The sequence below is a fragment of the Equus caballus genome, chromosome 10 (assembly GCF_041296265.1).
Source record: "Equus caballus isolate H_3958 breed thoroughbred chromosome 10, TB-T2T, whole genome shotgun sequence".
Lineage (NCBI taxonomy): Eukaryota > Metazoa > Chordata > Mammalia > Perissodactyla > Equidae > Equus > Equus caballus.
Window position 1 is genome coordinate 79,587,415 of NC_091693.1, and position 17,734 is coordinate 79,605,148.

The following is a 17,734-nucleotide window of genomic DNA, read 5'->3' on the forward strand; positions in this document are numbered from 1 at the left end:
GACCTGAGGAGGTGAGACTTGAGCTGATATTTCTTCCTCCCTTCCGTGCTTTCTGGTCACATTGCCAGGCCAGGCTTGGAGCAGAACTGTAAGCTTCTGGTCTGTTCTCTGAAAACATGACTGCTTCATCAACTGACAGGTAGAGTCTACAAGTTTCGGATTAGAAAATATATACACAGTTGATGCTTATTATTTGCAGATTCCATATTCGTGAATTTGCCTCCTTATTCAGATTTCTTTGTGACACTAAAGTCAGTACAGTGTTTTCGTGGTCATTATCAGACAAGGGCAGAGCGGGAGAAACATGGGCCCACAGGTGCATACCTTCCCAGCCAAGGTCAGCCAAGGCTAAGCTCCACCTCCTTTGTTTCAGCTCTCAGACTGTAAACTAGCGCCGTTTGAACGCACTGCAGATAGACCATTTTTGTGCTTTTCTTGGGTGATTTTGCTATTTAAAATGGACGCCAAGCATAGTGCTGAAGAGCTGTCTAGTGTCCTAAGTGCAGGAAGGCTGGTATGTGCCTTAAGCAAAAAATGTATACGTTAAACAAGCTTATTAAGTTTCATTCAGGTATGAGGTATAGCGCTGTTGGCCATGAGCTCAATGTCAATGAATCAACTGTATATTAAGTAAAGTATCTTTTAACAGAAACACACATAACACCGGGTTATTTGTTGATCAGTTGACAAAAATGTTGGAACCAGAGGGTCAGAGGAACCTAAGTCTGCTTTTCCAGCAGGAGCGATGGTTCAGTATTGTAAACCCACCCTCCTTCCTCTCTGCCAGGGCATTTGCGCCTATGGCCCACCTCAGGGCCTACTTCAGCCGGGTCAGCCAGCTCTTGGGTCCGAGCACGCACCCTGAGCCAGCAGTGGGCGCCCTCGGCCCGCTGCGCAGCGCGGCCGGCAGGTGGCGCCAGCGGTGACTCCTTCCCAGCTCGGTCTGGGCCAGGTGGACTGGAAGGGGCGGAGGGAACCAGAAGCGGCCAGTGGTGGCTGCCCCGCGGTTCCCCACCCCTTCCTCGCCGCGAGCGCGAGGCGCGCGCAGCAAGAGGGCGAGAGCGGCGGGCCAGCTGCGCTCTGAGCTCCGGCACCGCTGCCTGCGTGTCTGCGAAGCGCCAGGGCGTCCTCGCCACGCTCAGCCCGAAGTCGGCCACCATGGAGGCGCAGGCACAAGGTGAGTGGACGCCGACAGCCCTGAGGGTCAGGTCCTGGCGCGCGCCTAAAGGCGCTTTTCCTGCATCACCTAACTTTGCTCTCGGACACAGCGGATCGATGCCATCTCCACGCGTCCGCAACTCTGCTCCTACCCGCGCCGGGGGGGTAATTCCTGCTCCCCAAACTCAGGATTTGCGGCGGGGCTGGGGGCCAGTGAGGGAGAGGTCTCTTCGCAGGAAATGCGCCCACGGAGCGCTCTACCGTTTTCCCCAGCCAGTCGACCCCGCTTCCCGAACCTCGCGGGTGCCCAAAGGACCTGTTGTGCAGCGTCGCGAATCCGCGCTCCGTTCCCTTTCCCTCGGGGGAGCCAGGAGGGAGCGGGGCTTCGCGTCCTGCAGCTCCCAAGTTCGAGGAAGAGCGCGGCGCGCGCCCAGGTGGCTCTGCGGAGACCTGGGTCTCCCGGCTGCGCGAGGGGCTTGCGGCGCGGGGACCGCCTCCCGAGGCGAGGGGAGCGTCACCGCCCGCAGATCTCCAGCAGCCCAGCGCCGGCGTCCCGGTTTCCCACGGCCGGGGAGCGACCTCTGCCCCCCGGGCGCGCGGGGCCTCCGGCCGCGTTCTGGCCGCCGGGCTCCCCGCTCCCGGGGGCCTCCCGCTGGAGGAGCCCGCGACGGCTTTATGAAGGGCGGCCTCCTATCTGGGGTCCCCCTCGGACCAGGGTTAGGGAATCCCGAAGAATCGTGCTAGAATGGGAGTAAAGGGGTTGTGGAAGGGAGCAGAGGTGGGCGGATGCGGAGCACGAGGCGGGGAGGTACGACCCTGACTCTCGAGTCTATCTTGGGAGCAACGCCAAGGAGGCAAGGGTCGCCGAGTTCAGCCTTTTTCAGCTTTTAAAACAATTATCACCACCTTTCTTCTACACTGTAGGAAATTCTGTGATGGCTTTTTATATCAATAGAAGCCCATTAAAAAAAAAAAGGAGCAAGAGGTTCCATGACCCTGTGCGCTCGCCCTCTGCGGGCGGAAGCGTCCTGAATGAGCGCCGTTTGGCAGGTGCCGGGGCCTGGAGCCACCCAACAGATTTGCTGCCAGGATTACAGTTGTCTGAACAGCGCGAACTGTCCTCGTTGGTTCCATCAGCCAAGATCCTACTCATAAAGCTGCCGTTTCCAGCTTCCAGTATTTTTTTCCCCCCATTATCTAATAGGAAAGAAGAATTCAGCCAAAGGTGAGGGCAAGCTTGATTTTGAGTTGGTCAAATTGAAAAGCACAGGTCGGCTTGGAGGCCTTCCCTCCTGAACCGAAACAGGTGGGAACAACACTGGAGCTTTCCAACCTGACTTGCAGCTTAGAGTTGTTTGGCGAGTCTTAGATACTGGCTCTGTCCAGTTCCAGACCAATCAAATTGGAATCTCTGGGGTCTGGGCGTGGGTGTATTTGAAGGCTTCCCAGGTGCTTCTCTTATTCAGTGAGGTTGGAGAGAAGCCACAGCAGGTAGGAAATTTTCATCCCAATTCTGAAGACATCTGAAATATGGATTGGAGCCTCTGGGGTCTTTGGTCAGCTTTACTGGTTTGCTTTACTTGCGAGATTTACTTAAAATGTTCCAGTGCTTTCCTTTGCCAAGCACGTGGTTGGAGGAGCAATCGCAGACTTGATTTCTACTTCATGAAATTAACAGTAGAAGAGACAGACATTAGTTTGATACTTACTTGATTTAAAAAAAAAATTGCAGGCGTGTTACTGCTATGAAAGAGGCCCGCATAGTGCGATGAGAGCCTGAAGAACTTGAGGCCAAATAGGTGGTAATCCACAAAGCGAAGATTGTTTACTGTGCCCCTGTTTCCGTTCTTCGTGCTTTACGTGTGTTGACTCATTTCTTCTTTACAGCAGTTCCATAACGTGGGTAGCGTTCTTATTCTCATTCCACAGAGAGGAAACAGTCACAGAATGTAAATTCCTCCTGACATCAAGTAGGTAATGAGTAGCAGAGTTGATGCTTTGAGCGCCCCGTTCCCACTCAAAACCTGCCACTTTCAAGGGGAAGGTAAAACGTGGGTCCCCACCTGCCTGTCCCTGCCCCCTCTGCCACTCTTCCCCACCGTCTGCTCATGGCTGGGTGGAACCTGAGCTCTGGGGGAAGGACAAGTTAAAAGGCAAATGCATTGTCCTAGGGGGACTTGATTTAGGGTGACTGTCAGCCAGGAGGAGAAAAATGCATAGACTCAAATCCTTAGGAAGAAAAGTCAAACGAACTTGGATTGGATGTGAAGGAGGGTGGGTCAAGGCTGACCCAAGTTTACACTTCTACAGCCAGATGGATGATATTTGCATCTTAAATCCTCATTTTCCTGCTACTTTTAAGTTCTTCATTTTTCAGATTTCTTCTTTTTTTTCCTGTCATTTAAGCAGCCGACATATTAAATTCTTTAAGACTAAAACTTTTTAATAAAACTTGGCTGTATTGTGCTAAGCAAAATAAGTCAGACAGAGAAGGTCAAATACTGTATGTTTTTATTCATAAGAGGAATATAAAAACAGCGACGAACAAACAAGGACACCTAGAGACTGGATTGGTGGTTACCAGTGGGGAGGTGGGGAGACAGGAGGGCGAAACAGGTGACTGGGCACGTGTGGACGGTGATGGATGGTAATTAGTCTTTGGGTGGTGAACGTGGTGTAGTCTACACAAATCAAAAAAGAATGATGTACACATTTATATAATGTTAGAAACCAGTATTACCTCAATTAAAAAACCAATAAAACTTTTTACAAAATGTTTATAGTTTATATTAAAGGGAAAATCTTCTTTCTATCTGGCACATTTTTCTGGCTAAATAAATTGGCTCTTAGATTCTAAGAGCCCTATGTTTTCCTAAGTGCAACTTTCTACCATGGGCACAGTTTATTTTAGAATTATCTAGAATGGAGATGGCTTATCTTTCTGCCTCTTGATCTAGAGACAGTGGAGATGAGTGAGGTTAAGCAGGCAGCGGCTGCTGAGGTGTCCCCTTGTCCTGTCCAGGAGACCACCCAGGTGCTCTGGACACTATTGGCATATATAGTTCAATAAACGGAGCAGCGGGTGCTAGGAACTTTTCTGTAAGTAAAATTCTCCAAATATAATATTTGACTTTATGAAAGAATAGATTACTTCTAGCAAGACAAGAAGGCATTCTGGGAAGTTCGTAGAATGGAAAACGCAGAAGTGGGATTATGAGCAGAGTGATTCAAGGAGGCGGGCTGGAGAAGGTGTGAAATGAGAGGCCCACCGGAGGCTCACGTTCCCAGTGGCTTTCCTGGTATGAGAGAATTTTGCTTGCATATAATTGATATATTAGAGAGGCAATGTGGTTAGGAATGTAGCATTTTCCTGAAACATATGGCAGTCCTTTAAAATAGAAAGTTCCTGATCGCTTTAAACGACCTTTCAATACTTCATTATTCTAGGAAATAACTTTGTTTTTGTCTTTCTCAATGTCTTTAATGTTAAAAGGAAAGTTTTCTTTCCACTTAACACTTGTATATATAGATTAATAACTGTATTAGTTTCCTATGACTGCTGTAAAAAATTACTACAAATTTGGTGGTTTAAAACAACAGAAATGTATTCTTGCAGTTCTGGAGGCCAGAAGTCCTAAATCGCTCTCACTGGACCAAAATCTAGATGTCTACAGGGCCTCGCTCCCTGTGGAAGCACTAGGAAAGAATCCATTCCTTCCCTCCTCCGGCTTCTGCTGGCTGCTGGCGATCTTTGGCCGCATCACTCCCATGTGGTCAGTCTCTGTGCTGACGCTGCCTTGCCTTCTGCCTATGTCAAATCTCCCTCTGCCTCCAATTTATAAGGACACCTGTGATTTCACTTAGGCCCACCTGGGTAACCCAAGATAATCTCCCCATCCCAAGACCCTTAACTTAATCACATCTGCATGACCCTTTTCCTGTAAGGTAACATTTACAGGTTCTAAGGATTGGGACCTCATCTTTGGGAGACATTATTACAGTAACTATTTTTTATATTTGAACATTGTACTCAGGAAGATGCTCAGAAGTGCATGAATGACATAAAATAATAAATGTCAGATTAATCCTACCTTTTTGCAAATTCCATTCAAGTGAAAATGTCATATGTACCTGACATCGTGCTTTGCTCACAGGACATTTATGTACCCTCATACTGTTCCAGGAAGACTTCTGGCAGTTTATATGGGTCTATAAAACCCTGCAAGACAATGTAAATTAGAAATAGGTGAAAGAAAATAAATAACAAGAAAAGAAAATGAAGCAAGGAATGAAGCTCTTGAAAAATGAAGACAGTTATATCCTTTTCATTAATATTGTGTGGAAAATAAATTCTTGCTTTGTAAACAAAGTATGTTTTTTGTTATGAAACGATAAAGTAATCCCTCCTTCCCCTGTCTAATAGCAGCAGCACGAGTCTCCTGTATTGTAGGGATCAGATTACCCACGGAAAAAATTTATTTTGTATATTTCAGGCAATATAATCATAAACCCCCAAATATGGGAGCTAGGTGTTGTACATTTTGATTTATGATTTTTAAAAATATTATTATGAGTATTCTTACTGTCTTCAAAGCTACTTCCTAGTTTTATTTTCTTTCTAAATGAAAGTTTTGAAGTAGGTCGTGATGTGCGTTAGATGAAGTCAATCATTTGCAGCAAATCTTACACTGTTGTTGCAATTCAAATTCTTCTAAAATCTAATTGTACAAATGACAGATATTATCGGATATTGGAACCTCTTCTGAATTGCCTTCCCTAACATACACCTTATTTTCTTAATACTCTGGGTAGGCAGAATTTAAGAAGTTGTTTCAAAAAACTTAATAGCAGGAGAGTCCATTTTTGTGGCCTAGGATAAGATTTGGTACTTAGTGAGATACCATAAATAATAAACAAGTACTTCAGCAAATATTGGTTTGTTAAATATTTCAACAAATAGTTATTGATTATTGCAGTCATAGCAAATATTCGACAAGCACTTACTTATGAGAGGCAGCGGGGGGTAGTGGCTAAGATTCCAGAATCAAGGCAAACTGCCTGAATTTTAATCCTGCCATTGTCACTTCCCATTAATACGACCCGGAACAGGTTACTTGGGGCTTGGTTTCCTCATCTGTAAAGTGAGGATAATAATAACGCCTATGGCGTAGGATTGTAACAAGGATATAAGGACTTAATACAAGCCAAGTGCTTAAAACAGTTCCTAGCACGTGGTCAGGACTCTGTAAATGTTTGCTGTTGCTTTTAGTGGCATATACCAAGAACTTTCCATGTGTTATCCCATTGAATCCTTATAATAACACTGTAAGATAGATACTGTTACTTTTAACTCATTTTATAGGCAGAGAAACTGAAGGCGAGGAAGGCAGGGTTCAGCTCCGTGTCCATCTGAGTCCTGAGTATGAGCTTCCCCATTGTACTACACTGTCCCTCTGTGTGTGCTGGGCAACACATACTAACAGGAAGCAGAGATGAATTTGACGTGGGTCATCTTTCCAGGGAGGGCAGCAAAGAAGAGTCATCCCTAGGGGTAACGCACATGGAACTGATGAAATGACGTTTCCGTCTCAATGGGATTTTTGGAGTACTAGAGTGCTAATTAGAACTAACTCACGTTGATGGTCATAATAACAATAATATTTTAGTGGTTTTTTTCAATGCCAGATACCATGTTATGCACTTAAAAAAAATCGTGTTATTTAATGAATACAACAGAGTCACAAGGAAGGTAGTGTTATTTTCGTTTTACTGATGAGGACACTGAATGGCAGAGTAGTTACACAGCTTTCTCCAACTCATGCAGCTTGGACGTGTTGGAGCCCGGATTTGAAATCAGAGAGTTTGACTTCATATCTTGGGATTTCAATTACTATTCTATATCATCTCCTGAAATTGGCATGCATACGTGGTCAGTGTGCAAAGTTACAAAGAATAGATTTTACTTTATATTCTATATGGTCAAGGGGTTTTAAAAGGGCAGGATTTAATTGTACTGTCCATCTCACATATGGGCAGGGTCTTGATCTGAATATGATCCAGAATTCCTAAGGTCTACAAGAATAAGCCCCATAATATGGCAAGTTGGGGAGCGGGTGCTCATGTAATCAACAGCTTGCTGTTTCAGTTATGTTTTCGAGATGAAGAATTCTGTAGAATTCATAGGATATGTAATTCTTAGAACTGGTGTAGAACCTTATTACTAGCCATGAGAAAAAGCCAGTTAAAATGTGGAATGGTTCAGATATATTATTCCACTCGGTGTTCATCCATGTCCACTAATCTCAGGACTTGCAAATAAATGAAAGGCATAGGATCCGCGTGCTTGTTTCCGGAAAGTAGGATCTGTACTCTTTAGATGCTGTCTGAAAGGACTAATCTCAATGAGGACCTGAAAAAGAAAGATTTTTATAGTCTCATGAGTGATATAATTACTTGTTTCTACGAATATGTTATATTTATTTAACCATCTCCCAAGCATGTTAGCACAATACCTACTTTAAGAAGGTACCTAGTGGGAAAAATGAATAGTCAGAGGATTTGTCCTTAAGCTGCTGTAGCATCTCTGTGTTAAATTTTTATGGTCTAACGTGGCAAGTGAACAACAGGGCTTCAGCCTCGGTTATCAGCCTGGCTTGCTCTCCATACATGTGGACGTTCACCCTTCTGGACTGTCCCCAGGAACACCTTGAAGCCACCTGTTAAATTTACTGGGTTAGGATGCATTTAAGAACACATAAAGATGACCCCAAATTATGGATTTTCAAACCTGTCATTCTGCTTTTCATTGAACATTTAAGTGTATAATTTATTTAAAATGTATGCATCAAATTAAGAATCATCATTAATGTGCTAGGGAAGGCAGCAGAACATTTTAATGAATTTGAGTTGGCTAAAAGAAAGCTTTGGGTCCTACAAGAAAGATGAATTTTAAATAGTTTCTCACAATGTGAGTCATTCATAAATACTGCATTTTGATGGAGAGGAAGCAAAATTCCCAGAATAAAACCACAAATCTCCAAGAATACCCCATCATCACTAAGATATTGCTTTTATTCTCAAAAGACAAAGATCTGGCACTTTGCTGTTTGTGCTGTAGCCAGATAATGTATGATGCCGGGGAAATGTGTGTGTATGTTACACCTCATCCCCAGTTACCTGTGGTTATTTGTACTTTACACAAATTACATTTTCGCTGATGTATATCTGAAACATAGAATCCTCCAGCCCCTTGGCAGTTGCAATCTGCGTTTTTCTTATAATTAGACATTTCTTTTGTCAGTCAATAGCAAGAGTGACTTGTCAAGAATCCTAGAAGCAGATCATTCAAAATATGCTTGATTTTGATTCATTCAAAAGAAAAAGACAAATTGGGATGGGGGTGGTAGGAGGGGATCTCTTCAAATCTCTCAATTTCAGAGTCTTTGGCTGTTGTATTTTTTTCCCACGGATATTTCCCCCTGTCCATGAATGAGCCGAGAGTAGCAATAATGAGAACTGAAAAGAAAATTGTCTATAAATATTTTCCAACATTTTGGCTTCCAAAATGGATTCATTTCTACATGAAGACATCATGGAAAGACAGTTTCACTTACTGAACAGTTAGGACAGGCCAGGAGGAAACTGAAGTGTTTGGACCCTGTTTTTCCTCTTTAGATACCCCAGGGCTCCTAATGGAAGTTTCAAGATATTTGTGCTTCCTGCACAGTTTCTTTCAAGTGATTGGAAGCCGCTTGTAACCACTCTCTACTTTCTTGTATTTTCCCCAATCCCCAAAGGGCATTACTGGCGAGGAAAATATCTACTTACTGTGGGCCTACTGTGTACCAGACATGGTTCCAATTACTCATGAGCCGCTGCATCAGTTGCCACAGCCTGCTCTCCATGACGCTGCCCCTGAAAGAAGGAAGCAGGCTCTGGGGATAAGGACTTCCACTTTTTCATGGTGACAGTTTAGAGGATGTATAGACATAAGAACACACATTCAGTAATTTTTTGAAATATGATCTTGCTGTTTGAAAAAATCTGCACTATGCACGCAGAAGACGTGAGGGGAGCATCCACCAGCCAGAAAGTAGGTGGTTACTTCGTGGCAGTGCTTAACTCATGCACGTTACAGGTTCTCTTGCGTACAGGAGAAGAACCTGGCCCCATCATTCCAGAAGTGGTTTTGGCATCCACAAAGGAGGGAGGACAGCCCTTGTACTTACAAATAAATAATCTAATGTATTTGAAAAGCGTATCTTGTTCAGTCAGGCACCGCATAGTGACTTTTCAGTCAACGGCAGACTGCATCTATGATGGTGGTCCCATAAGATTAGTGCCATACAGCCTAGGTGTGTGTAGTAGGCTCTACCATCTATGTGTAAGTACACTCTGTGATGTTTGCACAATGGTGAAATCCTTAGCAATGCATTTCTCAGAATGGATTCCCATCATTAAGGAATGCATGATGGTATTGGGAGAAAAAAAAGGAGGTGGGCTGAGTAATAGTAAACAGAGGTAAAACCTACATCTGAAAAAAGATTCAGCTATTCATTTGAGAAGAATTCAAGTCACAATATCCCTCCCCTCGCCATTGACTTAAATTCTTTTGACTATGTTTTGGGGTGTGACTTCCTTCATTAAGAGATCTGGGCAAATAGATCAGTGGTATCGAGCACTGGCATTTTATATCCTGCCATCCCAAATCTTACAATTAGAGATGAATATAATTTTTTATGACCTTTGCTAATGGGGGGCACAACCCCATTTATATAATTTAGCTTCATCCCACATTTTGTGTACTTACAGTTAAATATGCTGATTTCCAGTGACCTGGGAATTCACAACCTATAAAAGTACAAAACTACCTCCCTGTGGAGATCTGACCTCGGGAAAAGAAAGAACCTGCCGCCAGTGTCTGTTTGACTTGAGAGGGCCTCAGTGTCCTCTCCTCTCTGCGGTGATGCCCCATGCCCGCCTCTGCAGAGCTGGCCTCTGTCCTTCTCAGATTTTTGTCTGTTCTTCTTATCCCTTCCCCAAGACTGAGGAAAAATAAATATTTTGGATTAATGTAATGAGAACTGTTATATATGGTGGAGGTGTAATGGTCCTGTGTAATGGCTTTGAGATTGGGTTCCATTTGATTTGAGGAAAGAGAAAATTAGCTCTTCCTCTTTAAAAAACATCCAGCGGTTAGTTCTCAGTCCTCATCTTATTAGCTGGCCTACCAGCATCACTTGGCACAGTTGCTCACTACCTCCTCCTTGGAGCTCTTGGTTTCCAGGACACCGACCTCTCTTTTTTTCCCTTCTTCCCAAGCCCTGCCTCAGTCTCCTTTGCTTGCCATCTGTACTCACTCTCTTGGTGAGCTCCTCATGACTCGTGCTTTTAAATTCCATCCATACCCCTACCACTCCCAAATTTATTTTCCCAACCTAAACCTGCCCCACCCCCCCCGCAACTTCAGATGGCCCACTTGATATGCCTGCATGAATGTCTAATAAACATCTTAAACTTAACGTATCTAACATTGAACTTCTCGTCTCCTTCCTACAAAATGCCCCTAGTTTTCCCAGAGTTATCCCCTCCTCAGTTAATGGCAACTCCATTTCAAATGCAAACGCCCCAAACCTATTCCCCCAAGAGGTTTTTGGTTTTTGATTTTCTCCCATCGAACCCCATTGCCAGGCTGTCACGCAATTTCTATTTTCAAAATATATCTAGAGTTGTGCACCTTCCCACCCCCTCTGCTGATACTGCCTTGGTCCAGGCCGCATCATCTCTCACCAGGGTTCTGCACGAGTTTCCTCGCTCGTTTCCCTGCTTGGGCCCTGGTCTAACTTCAGTCTCTTCCCAACGTGGTAACTGGAGCGAATGATGCTCTCAAAACACATAGTATCATGCCACTCTTCCCTTCAGAACTCTACAGGAGCTCCTCATTTCACTCGGAACAAAGGGCAGAGTCCTTACAGTGGCCACAAGGGTGCTGCTGCGTGATCTGTCGTTCCTCACCATTGCTTCCCTGAGCCCAGCTCCTGATGCGCTCCCGGTTAATTCCGTTTGCTTCCTCTTCAGAGCCTTTCAACTTACTAAGCCCGCTGCCTCAAACTCTTCCTCAGATAGCTGCCTCGCTTGCGTCCTCCTTGCTGGCCTGTGTTACCCTCACACCCGGCAACTGGAGCTCTGTCATCAGGAGACAGTTCTCCAAAGGTCTCTCAAGTTTCTGTACAACTGGTCTTCTGAGCAAAGGCCTGAACAGCTCATTTCCTCTGCTCTAGCTTTCCAAGGACATTTGCATAGCAAGCAGCCCCGGAAGGTAGAGACTGTCTGCCTTAGGGGCAGCTTGATTTACTGTCCGGGATAATAAAGATCAGGTCTCCCTCTGGACCAGGTCTTGGGCAGATTTGCTGGCAACCCGTATATCACATTGTGGCTTCGTAAGCTCGGTGTTACTCTGTTGAAACACTCTGTGCTGTGTAAACAGGCAGCATCTGGCCCTCATCACGTCACCCTTTTGGAATTAGGGCTCCGAGAACTGGTGCAATGATGTTACTATGGCTACTGCTATTGCTGTGAGTAATTGTCTTTTTTCTGTGACCCAGGAGTCTTGTGTCTTCTGCCAGCATCCCTGAAACTGGCAGGCTTATTTGTTTGCTTGCAAGTAGGGCAAAATCTGACCCTTCACAATTCTTGACACCTATCCTAAGCCATCGACTTTAGAGGGCCCTGTTTTAGCCTTCTTCTGTCTGACCCTTGTCCCGAATGTGTAGTCTATAGGTTCACCTAGAACCTGTGTTTCTTCTTTTAAACCGTACCGTGGATACATGGGACTCCAGAGTTCTCTACCGAAACAGCCCTCAGTGTGTCACCAGGCTTGTGTGTGCCTTCCATAGGCAGACCATGCTGCCAACATGTACATTCCTAATCCTGAGACACCGTTTCTGGGGGTGGCAGTGTGAGTGGGTCAGACATACAGGCTAGAGTATGATTCTCAAAGTGTGATCCCTTGACCAGCACCGTCACCTTCACCTGGGAACTTGTTAGAAATGCAACTTCTTAAGTCCCATCGCAGACCTGGTGAATCAGAACCTTTGGGGGTGGGCTGTCTTTGTCTTAACAGACCCTCCGATGACTGATGCACACTCTCCGAGAATTCTGATGTGAACTCTCTGGGTGAGGTTGTCCACATACACGTGCATGAAGCAGCACCCCCCCCCCCCCCGCCCCGAATGGTGCCTGTGGTGGACAGACGCTCAAGTGACCCCCAGTGATTCTTGACTTCTGGTATTCCTACCCTTGTATAATCCTTCCCCCTAGGTTTCAGGCAGGATGTGTGACTTGCTTCTAACTAATGGAATGAGACATACTTGATGGGATGTTACTCCCTTGATGATGTTCTTTCAATAAGACTCTGTCTTAGCAGACTAGACGGAGACTCTCCTTGTGGGTTGATGAAGTGTAGGGGAGGAGGACATTTCCTCTCCCCAAATGTGGGTTTGTCTGGCCGGAGAACGAATTAAATTCACGTGAGACAGAATAGCAAGAGAAAATTAAACAAAGCTTTATGAAGAACCATGGCCCGGGGCCTTTCTTCCCGAAGGAAGAAAGGGCACCGAAGAAGTGGGGTGCACATAGTGGTTATATACCCCCAAACGGGGTGTTTCACATGTGATTGAAATGTCCCTCCCACAATAGTCACAAGATTGCCCTGTCGGCACAGTGCCTGATGGACACAGCAGGTAGTGGTCGGCTATCTCGGTGGGCGTAGCAGGAGGCAAGTGGATTGTCTGGAGCTGGGGGGGTCACAGGTGAGCGCAGCAATCAGTTCCTAGCCTAAGGAAAGATGCTTAATCCTTAAAGAAATGCCAAAGTTGGGAGGGGGAGGGAAGTCAGTTACAGGAGGTTACCAGAGAAGCACAATAAAATGCAGATTTAAGTCCTTGCCTTTGGCATTGATTAAGAGTTTCTAGAGAGAAGGTCATCTCCTTTCTTCTTCCTGGTACAGAGAGGGAGGCACCTTTTACAGATAGAGATTTACCTTACAGATGTAAATGTGTCCTAACAAAGGGCAAGTTCCATTCCTCAGAGCCTCCTTCCCTGTCCCAGTTTATCAAAAGCAATCAGCTTCAAATAATCCTGATGCCAAAGAGACATATCTTGGGGTGGCCAACCTCAGGTCCCCACAGAAGTAAGTAGCCATGTGGACAAGCCCACATGGCAAGGAACTTCCGGCAGCCTCTAGAGACGGTGGGTGTTTTCTAGCACCTGAGGAAGGCAGCAGAAACCTAGGGCTTTCAGTTCTCTAGCTGCCAACAACCTGAGGGAGCCTTGAAGTGGACTGCCCCTGAGTCAGACCTCTGGATGAGAATGCATCCGCTGACGCCTTGACCTCAGCTTTGTGAGACCCTGAGAGAGGCCCCAGACCAGCTGTTTCTGACCCACAGAAACTCTGAGATAATGAATGTTTGCGGTTTTAAGCATTGAACTTTGTGGTAATTTGTGATCTAGCAGTGGACACCTAACACCGTGCAGGGTCTGTGTGGGACAGAGGGCCAGCTGTGTGCTCTGCAGATGTTGGCCATGGTCATCATGTCCTGGCCTCTCTGGATGAATGCTCACCTCGTCCCCTCGCCACACACACAGGAACACTTACTATTTCCCTTCTCTGCTTTTTGTCTTTTATTTTTAGCAGCTATTCTCCTCTCACATGCTATGTATTTTACCTTACTTGTTTTGTTCATTGTCTCTTCCCACCCGCCCTAAATGTAAGTTCCCTGAGGCTGAGATAGTTTACTGGGTGTGTCACGGCTTAATCTCCAACGCCTGGAAGAGAGCTTGACACGTCGTCGAGGTTCAGTCAATATTTATTAAATGAATGAAGTGAACTACGATCTTTGGGAAAGTCTGCTGCCTCCTTGTTAATGCGCCACTGAAATCGACAGGCTCTTCCTGCTGTCTCAGCTCAGTGTCAGGTATTGCATGAATGGGAAAAATAAATGTGAAGAAAATAATCGGAGCAAAATAGTCAAATAAAAACATGGGTTCTATTCCCTAGCCCTTCCCCCAGAAAAAGGACCAGTTGGCCCGGGGTTTGCTGTTCTTACAAGACCAGAGTCCGTCCACCCATATCCCCATGAATGTCACTCTGACTTTGTCAGCAAGTCTCTTCTTATTCCGTGGCTACCTGGCTGCTGTGTGTTGGTGTGGAGACATGAGCGCATGCTCTCAGGAGGAATCCAGAAGGAGGAAAGTGTCCACCCTCCCCATTGATCTGTGCCCCATTCTCCTCTCTTCCCTAATTGACAAAGCTGCACTGACTCAGTCATTTAGGCCAGAGGACTTTCCACTTCGAGTCAGGCACATGGTCCAAGGAAGGATTTATAGAGGCCGTGGTTGTCCTCCCCAACATAAATCTAAATTTTTCTCCAGGTAGTTAGTAGTTTTCTGTTGTTTCTTGATGAAGCCCTTTTGGGAGGCAACATGATGTAGAGAGCGGGCACTGGCCTGGGAGCTAGGAGGCCTGGGTCCTGGCCTCTGCTTTGCCACCTTTTGTCACTTGCCTCTCAGGTCCTCTGTCTGCTCATGTCTTACCTGAGAGGGTTGGACCAGATCCCTTCGAGTCTTAACTAGCTCTTTCTTGAGAGGCTTACTCAAATTCTTTCATCACATGTTGCTTTAAAAAAATAATAAAATATATATATACACACACGTATGTGTATATATGTATGTGGAACTTAGATTTAGGAGGGGTGGGAAGAGACAATGAACAAAACACATTAGGTAAAATATATAGCGTATGAGAGGGAAATAGCTGCTAAAAAAAGGACAAAAAGCAGGGAAGGGAAATGGTGAGGGTCCCTGGGTGTGTGGTGGGGTTGGGGTGAGCTATAACATGTGTGTATGTATATATGTTAAGCTGTTGTCCCTTGAACTGGGTTTGCTTCCATTTCCATGTGGGAAGTTTGCAGCCAAGTTAGATATTTCCATTTTCTAATGTAATTCCTAAAATTTTATTCTAGGTGCTGCTGCTTCTCATTTAGAGAATGACTGTATACCCACGTAAGCGGTTTCTCCAGGCAGAAGAGATGCCTGTGGTCATGTGAGGAGAAGTCAAAAGGAAGGAAATAGAAAGGTTCTGTCATAGGAAGGGACTCCAGCCTAGTGCTGGAGAGCATGGATGTTGTCACAAAGATTTGGATTCTTGTCCCAGTTCAGTCACTTCTTGGCTTTGTGACCTTTAACTTACTTAAGTCTCAGTTTGCTCGTCTACAAATGGTGAAAGTGGTGGCTGCCCGGTGAGTTTTGAGATGATTGACTGAGGCGATGCATGTGAAGTGCTTGTGACACTGCTTGGTTCTATTTTGGCAGCTAACAGGAAAGGAGAGATTCATTTCCTGATTTCTCATGAAGTGTGCATTGAGCACCCCCTGTGCAGGGCCCTGTGCTGAGTGTTGGGGAAACAGTTGATTGAACCAAAGTCCTTTCTTCGTGAGCTTACCATCCTATTTTTGTTGTGGCAGTTGCATGTCAAGCTACTATCTTTAATGCATTCTTTTATCAGAAAATGTTTTGGATTTTGTATACCACCTACCACAAAGTTAAAAATAGCTTTCTGGAGCTAAGGAAAGATGAGTAAGTTGAAGATAGAAATAAATATATAAGTTGATGGAATTTGGACATCTGGCCCCCATGCAACGTTCTTTGCTGAAGCACAAATTTTACCTACTAGCGCACACTGAAATTTTGCTAACAGGAGGGTAAATATTTTGAACGTTTGCTCTTTTCATCCTTCTTTATTTACTTGAATGTAAGTTTAAAGGTGCACATAGCAGACGTACAAAGCAATGTTCATTGTTTGGGCACGTGTCGAGGATGAGCGGGTTGAATTTTTTGCTTACGTTTCCATTGCTTCTCTCATAATCATTTGACAAATCATCGGGGCTTGTCTTTTCAGTTAGCAGATCTTATTTCTGGTCTCTCGTGGCTGGGATGGTGATTATTACAGTGCAGCCTTGCTGAAGGATGGCAAAGCCAGTGGAGAAAGGTGTGTGTTCTGGGTGGCAGGGCTGTGAGGATCCTGGTGTCTGTTGCTTAGCAGCGTGCTTGAGATTGCTGAGCATTCTGAAATGCTTCTAATGACAAGTGCCGATTTCTGCTCTTGCTATTTTAGATGTTTCAAAAAATAAATAAGGCACAATGAAAACTTTTAGTATGTATGTGGATGCATACATACATGCATATATATATAAGTGACCCCATCGTGGTCTATCCCCTTCATTCTGCCTTGTTTTTCTTCATACCACTATGGCATTTTATATTACGCTTAATTATTTGTTTCTTTTTTCTCCCAACAAGCATTTAAGCTCCTTGGGGGCAGGGACTTTGACTGTTTTCTTTATTATCATGTTCCCAGTGTCTAGAAAATGATTGGTTCATAGAAAGTGCTCTGTAAATACATGTGGGGAACGTGATGAATGAATGATTCGTATTGAGTAGATAATATCATATATAACCCTGTTATAATGGGGAATGGACATTTCACGTTTTATAAGAAATGAATAGTTTTTTAAAAATTTTATTGTAACTTCTCATTAGAGCTCCCCAAATTAAGAAGTGTGAGAGTGACAGTAGGAGTTCTCAGTACTCCTGCACTGTCAGAAAATGTCGTCCCCAGTGCTGAAATCCTGAAGATGATATTAAGCTTAGGAGGCGGGTATGTCAACATGAGAATACAAGTTGGGATAGAACTAAGCGACTCTTCTTAAGAAAAGGAGAGTGAGGGGGATATGGGGAGATTAAGGGGGAATATGGGAAGTGGGGAGGAAAGGACCCCTGGAGACTGAGCCCTGGAGGGAGACAGAGAAATAGAGCCAGAGAGAAGGAGATGCCTGGAGGCCGAGGAGAGAAACGTAGGACAAGAGATGCTTCTAATGGTGTCTTCCCAGGAAATGCTATACACCATCTCCTACTTTCCCTGTAGTTTCTTTAGTAAATTCTGCATTGCTCATTTGAATTTTTGTGGGAATCGAGTTTTGTTGTGGGACAGCTCAAAAGAAAAGAGGTCACTGGACACCTTTCTATTTTAGAAAGAAATGGATAGTCACTTTCTCCCAGTCTCCGTGAAACAAATATTGAGCAAATACCTAAACTCTCAGTGTGACGTGTGCAAGTGAACCGTGTGCTCTGGGTGCCCATGTTTCTGTCCTGGTGTGGAGGGTCCAGCGTGGTGGAGGAGGGGTGAGAGGGGGAAAGCCACAGCCCACCCCATGCAGAGTGGTCTGCCTGGGCAGCTGATGTTCAGTGCGGTTGAAAACCTGGATCGGCAACAGCTGCTGAAATTATTGTAACTGGACAGATGAAAGTCTCATTTATAGAAAAGAAGCTACAATAATTTGGTGGCGTTCTCTTGTGCAATGTACATGTGCTGCTCGCCTTAGCTAGTTTATAGAGATTCATGAGAAAATACGTCTGTATTCTTGTGTTGCTTAAAAGAGTTATTTTGCATGCGGCAAGCAGTGACTGAACTAACCCTGAAAAACGCTTATTTCCTTTCCTGAATGTGCCCCCTCCCCAA

At 45.0% G+C, this 17,734-nt stretch overlaps 1 protein-coding gene across 4 annotated transcripts in view; it reads left to right on the forward strand.

Moving 5' to 3' along the window:
- Positions 1-890: 890 nt before the first annotated feature.
- Positions 891-17,734, forward strand: part of TPD52L1 (TPD52 like 1) — a 98,775-nt gene continuing 81,931 nt past the window's right edge. For 3 of the 4 annotated variants that reach the window (XM_023651011.2, XM_023651012.2, XM_023651017.2), the window contains exon 1: positions 899-1,177. In XM_023651011.2, the coding sequence (XP_023506779.2) occupies positions 1,159-1,177 (19 nt within the window). In that variant the 5' untranslated portion in view covers positions 899-1,158. Of the gene's footprint in view, positions 1,178-17,734 lie in introns of all 4 variants that reach the window. The other variant, XM_023651013.2, reaches the window with a different exon arrangement.